This window comes from Octopus bimaculoides, chromosome Z (assembly GCF_046866305.1).
Source record: "Octopus bimaculoides isolate indiv1 chromosome Z, ASM4686630v1, whole genome shotgun sequence".
NCBI lineage: Eukaryota > Metazoa > Mollusca > Cephalopoda > Octopoda > Octopodidae > Octopus > Octopus bimaculoides.
Genome location: NC_142944.1, coordinates 23687260 through 23702381, shown reverse-complemented (window position 1 = coordinate 23702381; position 15122 = coordinate 23687260). Strand labels below are relative to the sequence as shown.

At 33.0% G+C, this 15122-nt stretch overlaps 1 protein-coding gene across 2 annotated transcripts in view; it reads left to right on the top strand.

Annotated features, from left to right (window-relative positions):
• Positions 1-15122, top strand: part of LOC106883391 (E3 ubiquitin-protein ligase synoviolin B) — a 43612-nt gene that overhangs the window by 26494 nt on the left and 1996 nt on the right. For both annotated transcript variants that reach the window (XM_014934384.3, XM_089364977.1), the window contains 4 exons: positions 8530-8664; positions 10712-10879; positions 12515-12689; positions 13896-14047. In XM_014934384.3, the coding sequence (XP_014789870.1) occupies positions 8530-8664; positions 10712-10879; positions 12515-12689; positions 13896-14047 (630 nt within the window). The remainder of the gene's footprint in view (positions 1-8529; positions 8665-10711; positions 10880-12514; positions 12690-13895; positions 14048-15122) is intronic.

Sequence of the window (15122 nt, the reverse complement as noted above, 5' to 3'; positions counted from 1 at the left end):
GTCACCATATATATACACACACACACACACACACACACACACACACATATACACATATATATACACAAATACACACACACATACATATACATGCATACACACATATACATACATACATACATATACATACAAATATACATATATATATACATATATATATATATATATATATATATATATATACACACACATATATACATATATATATATATATATATATATATATATACACACACATACATACATATACATATATATATATATATATATATACACACATATATACATATATATATATATATATATATATATATACACACACATATATACATATATATATATATATATACACACACATACATACATATACATATATACACATATACATACACACACACACATATATATATATATATATATATATATATATATATATATATATATATATATATACATACACATATATATATATATATATATATATATATATACATACACACATATACATATATATATATATATATATATATATACATACACACATATACATATATATATAAATATATACATATATGCACGCATACATATTCACAAATACACTCATATATGAATATATATAAAAAATTGCATAAATATATCTGTGCACAAAAATATACATACATCCAATTAAGCATATATACATGCATATTTATATAGTTTTTATAAATAATAGCAATAAAAATATAAATACATATATGTACACAAAAATCTATACAAACACATCTAGTTTCATACAGAAACATGAATATATATACACACACACTCTCCCACAGATACACATGTATATATAAACACATATACACGTACCATTATACATACATATATATTTTATGTATTTGTTGTTACATGAATTTATATAGATACTCATACGCAATTTAATATACTCCCTAGTACGTATGAATAACTGTCGATGTGTGGTAATTATTAATAAAGTAGAGGGATATTTATCTGAAGGTAATTCATATATAAGTGAATGAGATGTTAAATGAATGAAAATTAATTAATGAATTATAGAATAATAAAGTTAATGGGTTGTCCATTAATTCACATGAAATTATTACTTTATTATTATATGCTAGAAAAGTTGGGCTGAATTAGGGGTTGAAAGAGTAAATCTTGCTTAAGAAGACAAAGTCAAAATTATAAATAAGGTTTACTACAGTAATTCCGTAACATATTTGTTAGTGTAAAAGTTTTATCGAGATTTGAAAATCACAATATATTATGCTGACCAGTAAATTTTTCGTCAAATAATGAGATATTAAAATGATATGTTTTGTTATGAGAATAAATATTTAAACTATGAATGATAAAAATTGAAGATGTTTCTAGGAACGTTGAAATGATGAATTATGACCGTAGATTTAGAAAACTCTCATTAAAAAAGCCAGGAACATAAATAACTCTTATTATTGCTAAGCAAATTGGTGAATAAATTGGAAGTCGTAAATTAATGATATTAAGGTATAATTAAGTATGGAAAAGAAGAAGTAAGGTTAATAAAGCATTGCATATTATGGGTGAATTTTACTATGAAATAAACCAAAAATAATGCGCTTTTTTATGTTCAAAGATTTTATATGTGTTCTAATTTAGGTTAATGAATAAAGAATGTTTAGATAAATTATGTCAATCGTAATCAATTTTTATCTTCTAACATATGAGGGAGTTAATGATATGTTTTACTAGAACTATTTGAGGAACTCATGTATTACGGGTTAATGTGATAGCGTTTTGAAAAAGTGATTGTTATTTAAATGCTGAAAATACATGTGGCTGCCAATGTTTACATCTGTAAGAGTTTTCAATGAACGTGTTTACCAGTTTATTCTTTGAAAATAAAATAAAATACAGTTCGTTATTACATAATGAGCAGAATTTTCCACCCTTTTCATATGGCCTAGAAATAGAAAGAATTAGCCAGTCTAGTTTAAATTTAATGTTATTATCTTTAAGATCCCAAATTAGTTTGCTAAGGCTCGTGGTATTACGTTTCTTTCTATCTCTAAAGGTTGAAAAATGATTAGATATTCTGGTGGATATTGGTGAAGAGGAAGATCCAACATAAAAGTAAATATTTGTAGGAGTACTAACTTGGCATTGATAAATAGTGTTTTTGAGTTTGGCATTATCACTTAAAAAACTAATTCTTTTGCTATTAACTTCAGAAATAATGATTTTGTTGCTGTGACTATTACTATTATGTATCGTGTTATAATTATTGTTCCTTATATTATTATTAGTGCTATTATTGTTATTATGGTAAGGGTTAATAATGTCTGGCTTAATGTTATTACTGTTGGAACTCTCTAGCGGATGTAAAAGCCTCATATTATGTGCGGAAATTATCTGTGAGATGTTCTTCGTGTTAGAGAAACCGAATCTAACCCTGTGTGTATTTATGACTGGGAAGTAATGAGAATGTTTTGGAAAATTCTTGTTAATAGCGTTTTGGAACTGGGATACCAAGTTTGATTTTACACTTTTGCTAAAAGGTAGTATTATCCAGACATTTTTATTAGATTCTGGTTTAGAATATTTGCTAGTATTATTTATAAATAGTTTTAGTTTATTATTATCATTGATAAAGGGTTTAAACTGACGGTTACTTCCCCTATTTCGTGAATAAATGTTTAGCTGGTTATTATCGTTAAAGAATTTATGATGGAAATTATAATTGTATTTGTTGTTATTGTTTAAATTAAAATCTATATTATTATTACTATTATTATTATTGCTCAAATCGGTTTCATAAGTAGAATATATATAGTTAACTTTTTCTCTATAACCTGCTTTTAATAAAGCTGAGTTGTAAAACTCAGCCTCCTTATTGAAAATATTTTCGTTTGTAGAAAGATTGGATAGTCTAAGTGAAATGTTCTTAACTAAATTTCTTGTTACCGAATTTGGATGATTGTTGATGTATTTTAGGTTAGTGGAGGGTTTGTGATAAGGGAAGAATGTTTTAGTGTGTAGGTCTAGAGTGACATCCAAGAAGTTAGCTATAGATGTTTCATCTCCAAATACTATACTAAAGCCCATTCTACTGAAAAACCTAGCTAGTCTATTTTTAACTTTTTGTATTTTTTGGTTTGTGGTGTTCTCTAAATAGAGTAAACAATCGTCTCTGTATAGACCACCCTTAACATTTGGGAATTGGTCTTCTAATTCATATAGAATATATGTGCAGACTAAATCAGCTATTTGTGCTGAATCGGAACTTCCCATGAATTACGTTATAACTTTATCCAACTATAGTTCTCATATTCGGTCATAATGTCTTACGTTTAAGATGGTTCCCATACATTTCCCTATGGATCGCATAAATTGTAATTCTTCGAAACATATGTCGGAATAAAGTATGCAGTTATAACATGCGTTCACTCCATTCCTTAAATTTATATATATATATATATATATATATATATATATATATATATGTATGTATAATGTATATATCGTCATCGTCGTTTAACATCCGCTTTCCATGCTAGCATATATATATATATATATATGTATATATATATGTATGATATATGTATATATATATACATAATATATGTATATATATATACATAATATATGTATATATATATATATATATATATATATATATAATATATGTATATATATGTATATACATGTATTTATATGTATGTATGTGTGGATGTGTGTTGCATTTATCAGGGATTCTGTGTGTGTCCATGTGTGTTGGGTTTATCTGGGTGGTGTGTATGTGTGTGCATGTTGGTACTGAATATGCGTTTGTGTGTGTGTGTATGATTTGTGTAGTTTTCCAGGTGTGTGTGTGCTCTATTTGTGAGTGATTTGTTTTGTTTGCATTGTTAGTTAGTGCAGTGTGTGTGTATACATGTGAAAGTGTTTGTGTGAGTGCGTCTATGTGTCTTCTATTTGTTGGGGAGGTGTGCCATTGTGTGTGCATGCTTGTGTGTATGTCTGTGTGTTTGTGAGTGTTGTGTTTGTTGGGATTGTATTGTGTGTATATGTGTGTTTTTTTCCTTTTGAGTGTGTGTGTGTGATTTTTTACTGGGGAATGGGCATATTGTGTTTGTGTGTATGTGTATGTACACGTGTGCATATATGCGTGTGTGTGAGTTGTGTTGTATTTGCGTTTTTGTGTGGGTGTGTTTGTGTGAATGTGATTTGTGATTGTCAGGGTGGTGTATGTAGGTGTGTGCATGTACATGTTTACATATGTGTGTTGGTTAGGGTTGCTAAAATCGTAGTGCAATTGTATGTGTACGTATTTTTTCTTGGAATGTGTGTGGGTTTGTGCTCTAGTGTGGGGATATTGTGTTTGTGCATGTGTGTTTTTGTATGTATGTGTGTGTGTTTGCGTGGGGGTGCATTGTATTTGTGTGTGTGTATGTGTTTGTGGGTGTGTACCTGGGGGAGGTATGTTAGAGTATGTTGTTGTGGTCTGTATTTTTGAATAAGATTATTTTCCCTATTTATTCGTGTTTGGTCAGTGGTGTTGTCTGGGCATTGGTATAGTGGGAAAACTAGGATTTTGGGGGACTTGTTTTATGCACAGAGATCTAAGTGGTATCTTTCTTGTGGTGGGATCACTCAATTGTTGGCGGTGGACTGTCATCCTTTCTCTGAGGGTAAGGCTCATTTGCCCTAAGTAATCTTTGTGGCATCCTTCACACTGTATGGCATAAAGTAAATTCTTTGATGCACAGGTGAAGTTATTTTTTACGACAAAAGTATGTCCCAACTGGAATTTGTATATTGTTCCTTCAATGCAAGTCCTGCAGTTGGAACGACCACATTTTTTGACAGTGGGTGGTGAGCTTATGTTGGGTAATTTTGCATTGGTGAGTGGGTTAGGGATTTGGGTTGTCTTTTGCCTTTTATTATTTTATGGGTTTCGAGTGCTTTTTTTTAGATGTGGGTCTTGACTCAGTAGTGGGATGTTCTTGTATATAATTGTGTAAGCTTCTGCATTTCTTGGATTGTGTGTTGAGAGATATGGGAGACTATTTAATGTACTGTGAGAGTGTTTCGGTATTCGTAAGTCTTGGGTCGCAATTGTCTTGGCCCGTTCTATTCCATTGTCAACTAATGATGTTGGGTAATGTCTTTTGAGAAGAACTGCCTTTAGTGTTTGGAGTCTTTTATTTCATGTTCTATAATTTGAGACAATTGTACAGATTCTTCTCGCTAGGTTGAAGGGGATGTTGTAGCATGGAAATCTAAATTTTGCTTATGGAGACAGCAGCTGAGTATCGCCTGAGGAGATATATATAGATCTTCTTATACAAGTAAATCGTTAAATAATTTGATTTAAACTTAACTTTAAATCCTGTATATACGAGGATCTGTATGTATCGAAACATTTCTAGTGATTAAAAAGCTGCCTAACTGTACTTACTCTTCTTTTTGACTCTTACTTTTTACTTTCAAACACAAGGAATACCTAAGAGTAGAATTGGTAGTATACCATAAGAATACTACCGACTATTTGGGAATTCTAAGTGTGAACGAGCTCTATTTGTACTCTTATATGTTCTAACAGAACACATCTCAACTATATATGTTATATATGTGTAACAATCGTGCGACCAGGAAATGGTGACGAAGGAATGGCTCCTTTAACGCATCGCACGGTCAGCACAAATATAAAAACAAAAAGATGGAATGAGGTTAAAATGAGTTAAGTACCAACAAGGAAAAGAGAGACTCAACCGGTAAAAATGTATAAAAGTAAGGTTTTATTGGTTGTCAACTAGAATGTCTGTGTGTGTGTGAATGTGACATAATAAAACACAATATAAGACAGGCCGGTGTGTTAACAAAGTGTGTGTGTATACAAATATGTGTATGTGAATGCAAGAGATACAGAGCATAGAAAATGGACGTTAGAAGAAAGTTCAGACACAAGGATGAGAAATACCAGTTCGTAGCAAAGGTACACAGTAGTTGAAGTGCTGTACCAAGAGGTTGTGGCGTTGAAGACAGAGCCAAAGTAAGACACATGTCGTGTAAGAAGTTGAGGCTTCAATGCTCTGGCTGGTTACTTGGTACAGAAGTTCTCACAGGTTGAATTCTGTTAACCTTGGTGGAGATATTTCACAAACAGTATTGAGTGAACCTGTGTGGGCGCTGTTGGTGGTGTGTATTAGAGAAGTCGGTGTAGACGCTGGCGACAAAGAAGCTTGTAGTAAACAGTTAGTTGAACGAAGTGTTGGATCTCCAATGAATCGGAGTCATGTCGTCGCTGGAACTGGCTGGTGCTCTGTGGTCTGCGGTTAGACCTCAGAAGGTCTAAAGCCAAGACTAACTTTAGCGCAGACAAGCTAGCTATTTATGAGAAATAATCGGCTCAAACAGGGGTTCAGAAAACTGTCGAACGTGACCTTATCTGAAGGCAGCGATTGGTTGGGTTGCACTCTGGCATGAGATAGAATAAGAGGGAAAAATACACCAATACCAACCAATCAGAGTGGTGGACATAAGGTCCAAAGAAGCGGCCGAAGGCTAACTGTTATCTGCTATGTCCGCATTCATGTGTATATAATAGAGAGAGAGAGCAGCTTCGCTACATATGTATGTATATATATGTTATATATGTATATATATACATAAAATGATAAAAAAATGATGAGGATAGATGAGGGTATATTAGTTTGATGATCAGAGAAAATGGAAGAAAAATTCACATTTGAGGTTACACTCTTCTACAGAAAGAAACTAGAAAAGCACTCGGAGAACGCAGACCTCCACCAAACCAGCAGAAACAGCACTACGATGTCAACCACTACCACCATATCACAATCACCACCTCAACCACCAACATCATCAGCAGCATTGTCATTGCTTCCACTTCAACCACATACACCGTGATCAACATTATCGTGACGGTTACATTGACAGTCACTTTAACCACTACAATACCACCATCACACAACTAACACTATCAACACCACTATTATCACCATCACCTCAGCATCACAGATCACACTGCTCCTGTCGCCATTATAACCACTGATACTATTTTATCCCCCTCCCATACTTATCTTGACCATCATCATCATCAACACTGTCTCTGCTTTCACCACAATCACCGTCAAAACTACAATCACCACATTCAGTTTCTTTACACAGTTGAAAATCCATTATCCGATACTAATGGGACCGAGATTGTTGCAGATTTTTTATTTTTCTAATTTCGGATTGCTTTATTAAAAAAAAAAAAATTGCATCTACAAAATAGAACAGGTCTAAACACAATAGCTTATAGACATACTCTAAATGTAGTTCTATACAAAACTTTAATAAATTTTTTTATACTTAAGATCATCAGAAATGTTAAGATATCAACCTCTACCCACATTGTCATGCTTTGATTAAAAGGTTACAGATTAGATTAGATTACTTAGATAAGTTTTGGCCGAAGTTGACTCAGGCCATGTCTAATTTAATAGCACCACCTGGAAGAGATACACAGTCAGCTCTGGGGAACCGTAGCCCATTCAAGCAGAGGGTTATTGTTTTCAGAGACATATCTGGGTATGGGTGGTTTATCTAGTATTTGTTGGGAGTAATCATCTAGGGATTGTTTGAATGCCGTGAAGTCACTTTCCTCCTTTATGTGTGTCTGGCACGATGTTGAAGAGAGCAGGGCCAATTGAGGTGAAATAGTTCTGTCATAGTGTTGTGATACGACACAAACATTTCTGTAGTGGACGGATGGTACAGGGGCCAAGCCTCGGACGAATTTTAATGATGGGCAATGTTGATGGAATATTTTCCACATCATACAGATGATATAGAGCTCACAACAGCAGTGGAGAGAGCAAAGCTTGAGCTTTTTGAGTTGACTTAGAGGGTAGCTGGCTATAGAATATCTACCTCAACTAATTATGTGATCAATGCAAGCATAAACTTTAAAATGAAATGTATAAACTGGTATTCTGTCAGTTATGACAATGGGTGTTCCAGTTGATCTGATCAACGGAACAACCTGCTCATGAAATTAACTTACAAGTGACAGAGTTCTCCGCAGACATGCATACTCTTAACATAGTTTTCAGGGAGATTCAGCATTGACACAGAATGTGATAAGGTTGGCCCTTTGAAATACAGGTACTGCTCATTTTTGCCATCTGAGTGGACTGAAGCAATTTGAAATAAAGTGTCTTGCTCAAGTACACAACATACTGTCAGGAATCGAAGTCCTGATCTTACGATTGTGAGCTGAATACCCCTAACTGCTAAGCCATGTGCCTTCCCTTGAAATAGTATATATTGACCAGTTATGGATGTTGGAATACAGCAAGGGTAGTATGAGTTACAAATGGCAATTTCATCAGTAAAGACAACAATGACTGCCATTATGTTAGGCTTACATTCAAGATAGATTTAATCATTTTAAGAGTTATGTTTTCAAATTGTTTTTGATCTTCATATAAGAGATTTAAATATATATATATTTTTTTCTTTTTTTTTTTTCAATTTTATCAGTGGTGTTTCCTGGATTTCCACCTATGCCGTTATGGGCTCCTAACATGCCTCCACCACCGCCACCACCTCCAACTCAGACTACATCCCAACAACAGACAGTCAACCCTGTGTCAACCCAGAATACTTCAAATACTAGTAAGTTGCTCTATTCATCACTCAGTATTTAACTGTTATTTCTATTTTATTAGTCATAATATTATTTATCAAGAGACTTAACCTGAAATCTGTGTTTTCAAATGTTCTTTTAGTGTCTGTTACATATATTGTTTATTAAATACAAATATTACTCACATTATTGTTATTGTAGTAGTATACTGTTGGCTATAAATAACTGAGTAGCCATAGTGTGTATGTATGTAGCTATAAACAATACCCACTCTCTCGAAATTGCTGGCCTTGTGCCAAAAATTTGAAACCAATAAATATAACTCTTCCAATTATCATTATCATCGTGTTGTAAAATAATGCCTCATTAATAAATACCTATCTCATCCATGCTAACATGAAAAGCAGATATAAAGCAAAAGAATGAATGAAGTTCACTATACTGTTTTTGTTGTTGTTGTTTTATTGCTGTTGTTATTTTACTTTGCAGCTAATCTGTAATTTATAAATGTTCTGGGTCTATTATTTATGAAACCATGTACAGTTGTATGCTGTAGATAAAAATAGACACTAGAATTAGATGAGTGATGATTCCTTGGGACAAGTAATCAAACAAAGCATAGATGTATTTTGTGCTATTAATTAAAGAAATTATTAACTTTACTTCCAAAATATTGACGCAAACCATTTTTCTATTTATATTTCCAATTATCTGAGACTGTCACTTAAAGTAACCAAATTATCATTTATATGTCTTTTCATTTTTACATCTTTCAAAATGTCTGGTATTCATATTGACTCATAGTATTTACCTCTATTCCATCACCACTGTGAATAAAGTTGAATTTGTTACTGACTGAGAAAATTATGATAGTAATAATGGTAGTGGTAGTGATAGCAACAGCACCTGCCACTACCATTGGCACAAAACTAGAAATTTAGAAGGAGAACTGTTGATTATAATGACCCACCCACCCACTTCCTCCACTGGATGTTTAGTCTAGTGGTATTTATGGTATAGGCTGTCTGGTGCTGTGATTGTGTAGTGTATTGATTAGCAAGCAATATATTGATTTCAAATTTTGGTACAAGGCCAGCAAGTTTAGTTGTGTGTGTGTGTGGGGGGAAGTCAATTACATTAACCCCAGTGTTTAACTGGTACTTATTTTATTGGTCCCAAAAGGATGAAAGGTAAAGTTGACCCTGGTAGAATTTGAACTCAGAACATGAAGATGGACAAAATGTCACTAAGTATTTTGCCCAGTGGGCTAACAATTCAGTTAGCTTGCTGCCCTAAGCAAGCAATATATTATTAACTAATTATAATAGCATAATTGACTAAGATAAGCCTGTTGGTTGAACAGCCATATATTAGTATGGCCCTTGTATTTTGTTGTGGACACTATTTGTTGATCTGTTAAGCAATAGCATTGAGGGTAAAAGTAATAAATATTTTTGTTTACTTGATGGAGGCAAATTAAAATCTCCTCACGCAACATTCTTGTAATAGTTGTTTGTGTGTTCCCATATTTTATTTAGACCAGTGGTTCTCAACTAATTTTTGCCTGTGAAACCCTTTGATTCCTGTTTTACCCAACTGGAACCTCATAGCCATATGCAGTTTTAAAAAATCTCATATTTTTATGATTTAAAATTATTAAGAATTATATAAAAATATAGTTAAAATATTTTATGCATTGTAAGAGTATAACAGATTTATTGCGCATGATTTTTAACAACTGAGTCTTATGTGGACCCCAGTTGAGAATCACTGATCTAGACTGACAGATTAAATAAAGCACAAAATCTTTAAATCATTGTGAATGAATAAAGAAATAATGGGAACATTATTGAAATATCAACTGATGATTCAAAAATATATCTGATTCAAAACCCAAGAATCTAGCTATTGTCCACTGCTTGATGCAGCCATGTAAACCATTTCCCAGATAACAATATTTTGGTATTTAGTATAAACAAGGAGCTATATTAGTTTTGTAAAGCAATTTCTGACTTAATCGTTTACTGTCTATAATTAGTATTCTTTTTCATCTTTTTACTTTTATTCTAATTTTAGCTACTACAACAAATAGTACTACTACAACAACTACTAATACTACTACAACTACTACCACTACTGCTACTGCTGAACCAAGTATGTCTGTTCCTGAAAGTCAAGGTTTCCCTGGAACTTCTCAAAACAATATGTCATTTCTTAGTTTTCCTCCTTTATTCTCTTCTTTTGGTATGTGTATTTTTGATAATAATATTCATAATTTCTCATTTTTTATTAACACGTTTTTAAAACTAGAAAATAAATTCAAGATATAAAAATCACAATTTTTCCTAGTTTGGGCTACAGTGTTGGTGCCAGTAAGTTGTGCCTTATGTCTGTGTAGTTAGAAAAAGAGAGACTAGGCAGACATCATTTTGTGTCAAATATTTTATGCTGAGATCAACCGAAAGCTTATCACTGTCTTATCTGAGTATACAGGGTTAGCCAAAAGTCACCTGACAGTAAATCAAAACCATTTAAATATAAAACACTGTGAAAATTGTTCAAACTGAAGTCCTTCTTGAGCGACACTTTTCTCCATTCGAGTCAATACAGAATTACAGATAGTATTTATGGAATTTTGATTTTCTGTCGGGTGACTTTTGGCTAACCCTGTATAACTTGCTATGTTTGTACATGGACCTAGTTAACCCTTTAGAATTTAAACCAGCTGTATCTAGTCAAAATATTCTATCTGTTTTATGTTCATACTGGCCAGATCTGGCTTCTTGCATCTACCCTACAATGTCATTCTAAAAATAAACAGTGATATCATTGAAATGCCAAAACTACAAGATAATGCTTCATTAATTCAAAACAATGCAAATAAAACAAGCGTTACATTTGACAGATTAATCTGAATGCTAAAGGGTCAATTCTGCATGCTGATCAAATAGTTGATTGACTGCCATAAATTCAGTCAGTAACTGTAAAAACAAGCATTTGTCTGGCAACTTCTTTTCATATATTGAACTCTGTACAATCATTTCTAGTCTTTTGTTCTTTTACTGCTTTTGGTTATTAGACCATGGTCATACTGAGGCACCAATGGAAGTGGTATATTGTCATCAGTACTTTGACTTGTACCTATCAAAAGTTAACCTGGGCAGGATTTGAGATCAGAATCTAAAGGGTACTGATAAAAAATGCTACAGTATTTTGTTTGGCGCTTTTGATTCTGTAACCACTAGCTGTTTAATATTGACTTTCATTTGATTATTATCTATTAAATATATGGACTGTGGAGGCACATGGCCTAGTGGTTAGAGCAGCAGATTCGCAGTCGAGGGATTGCGGGTTTGAATCTCAGACTGGGCGATGTGTGTGTTTATGAGTGAAACACCTAAGCTCCACATGGCTCCAGCAGAAGGTAATGGCAAACTTCTGCTGACTCTTTCACCACAACTTTCTCTCACTCTTTCCTCCTGCATCTAGCAGCTCACCTGCATCAGACCAACGTCCCATCCAGGTAGGGAACCAGTATGCTAATGAAACCGGGAAACCAGCCCTTATGAGCTAAGCATGGCTTGCAAAGGAACAAACAATAACAACAAATATATGTACTGTTGGGGGCAGTAACAGTGTATTGAATATAACCCTAGACTAGATATTTACAGTCTCCTTAAAGGAGTTTCACTTGAATTTCTGCTAGCATCCTTTCAAGAAGAAAAAAAACATGATCCCTTTATTATTCATTTTTTTGTTGTTGTTGTTCTGCTTTATTCTTCATGGTTAGTTTTGTATATAAGTTTGTATATAATAAATAAATAAAATTTTTATTTTTATTTGAAATATTATTTTCATTTTCTTAAACTGTGAATTCAGTTCTACAGAATCAGTCTGTATTATCTGGCCTATCTACTGAGGAATTGGCAAGTTTGGAAGGTCAGGAACGGTGTAATATTGAGGCACGAATCCAATGGCTCAGAGATATACAAACTTTACTTGATGGTGCCATGGTACTTATGAATCAATATAACCAAGTGGCTGCACATTCGGGGTATATATGTCACTTCTTAATAGTATTTTCAATGTGTGTTTATGTATGCTAATTGGTTACATGTGTTATCCTACATGCTTTGAAATATCTTTTAGATAATGGCATTTCAGTTATTGGCGTGTGTGAAAGAGAGACAGACTTTTTGGGTGACCAGAAGTAGATGACACTTATCCAAAGTGTTACATAGTGGGACTGAACCTAGAGCCATGTGGTTGGGATGCAAACTTGTTACCATACATCCATACTTGCAATAACATTCAAAAGTTGAGAAAGATCAAGAAGTAGTTATAAATTTTGTTAAATATCATCATACTTGTAATTTATATACTTTATATTTTATTTTGATTAACATAGTGCAGGTGCCACATAAAAAGCACTAAGTCCACTCTGTTGAGTGGTTGGTGTTAGGAAGGGCATCCAGCTGTAAAAATTCTGCCAAAACAGACACAGAAGTCTGGTGTAGTTTTTTGCCTGACCAGCTCTTGTGAAACCATCCCACCTATGCTAACATGAAAAGCAGATGTTAAACGATGAAAACGATAAGACAGTTGACACCTCTCCTTTGCACATCTTCATATTACTGTCAAAGAAATTCTTTATACTTGCTTCTATTGCAGATAAGTAAGATATGTAGAATGAGTGATTCCAAAGATAACTTGTTTTTTAAGCAGCAGAGATAACAATGACAATGGTAGTTGCTGATGTTGTTAAGTCTTAGAAAGAAAAAAGGCTAAAAATTTGCAAGGAGGGCTTATTTCATTAAATCTATCTCAGTACTTGAACTGATACTATTTTATCAACCTCAGAAACATGAATGGTAACATTGACCTAGCTAGATTTGAACAGTTGGAATAAATATCATAAAACATTTTGTGTGATGCTCTACTGATTCCATAAATCAAATATCCCAAATGATGACAATAATGACAACAGCATTAGCAAGCTACCCATTTTAGGAGAGGTGTATAGTTATTTGAATTGATTCCAATATGTGATTGGTCCATATTTTATAGTCCAACAAGTATAGGAGGTAAAGCTGACTCCAGCGAGCATTAAACATAGAATGTAGAAAAATGTAACTAAATGTTCAGACACTCTCCATAGTTTGCCACTTCTATTATATTTTCCCTATGAAAAGATTGCTAATTTTCAAACTCTCCAAAGATTATAAGGTCAAATGAATGTGTTTTTATTTTATTATAACAGAATTCAAGGAATTTCTATGTTGCCAAGGAATGTTGATCAACCAAATACATCTTCTCATACCAAAGACCACAGTGTATCACAGAACCAGCTGTCTAATAATGAGTCAGCGGGAAAGCCAAATGAAAACACTCCTAACAAATCTGAAGATTTAGGTACAATTTTTTTGTTATTTTATATTTACTAGGGGAACCCCTTAAATCTATGCTGTCTATGGTGGTGTAAATATTGATTTTGCCCTTTAACATTTAAACTGGCCAGACCCAGCTTCTCACACCTACTCTACAATATCATTCTAAAAAGATAGAAATATCATTGAAATCTTGAAGTTACAAAATAATGCATGATTAATTCAAAATAATGTGTATATATAAGCGTTACATTTGATAAAATGATCTGAATGCTAAAGGGTTAGGGCAAGTGGAACAACAGAAATTATTTCATACTAGCTGCTGTCTTATTTTACCTAGGCTGGTTACTGGAGTTTAAGTTTATATTAATTTATAGATGTTTGAATTAGATAGAGAAAGAGTTTTAGTACCTGTTAATTAAATTTATGCAATCTGGTAATAATGTTTTAAGTCTGTCAAATATAAATTTGCAGTAAGTTACAAGGAGACAAAAGAAAGTTAAATCAAGAAGATTTTTTTGGAAATGAAATGCAAACACGAGTTTTATGTGTTATATTGTAATATAGTAATAAGAGATTTATGTTTCTCATAGACAGTGAGGAATTAGGGGAATTAGTGGCATTCATAACTTGCCCCAAAGTACCAGTGTAGTGAAATTTCTTTGTGAATCTATTAACTAGGCTTATAATAATTACTCAGTTTGCATAAGTTCAGAGAATTGAAGAGGATAATCAAATATATTATACTCATTATATGACTGGTATCTATTTTGTCAACCCTAAGATGGATTGTCAGCAAAGGTGGTTTCAGTAGAATTTGAGCTGTGAATATAATAAATGAAACCAATGCAGGATATGTATTATATCACAACACTCTTGCTCCTGTCAGTTCATCAGTCTTTACTGACAACAAACTATTGAGGGGGCCTTGTGTGGTTGCTAGATATAGCAGCCAAATACTCCTTGAACTACATTCTACCATTACACAAAAAGCAATGTAGTTCTCCATAATCTTTCATAAAATAAGACAATCATGGTTGGGATGTCTTTGACCATAGTTCAGTTTAATCAAGGCTGACCTGGGATAAAACAACACTAAA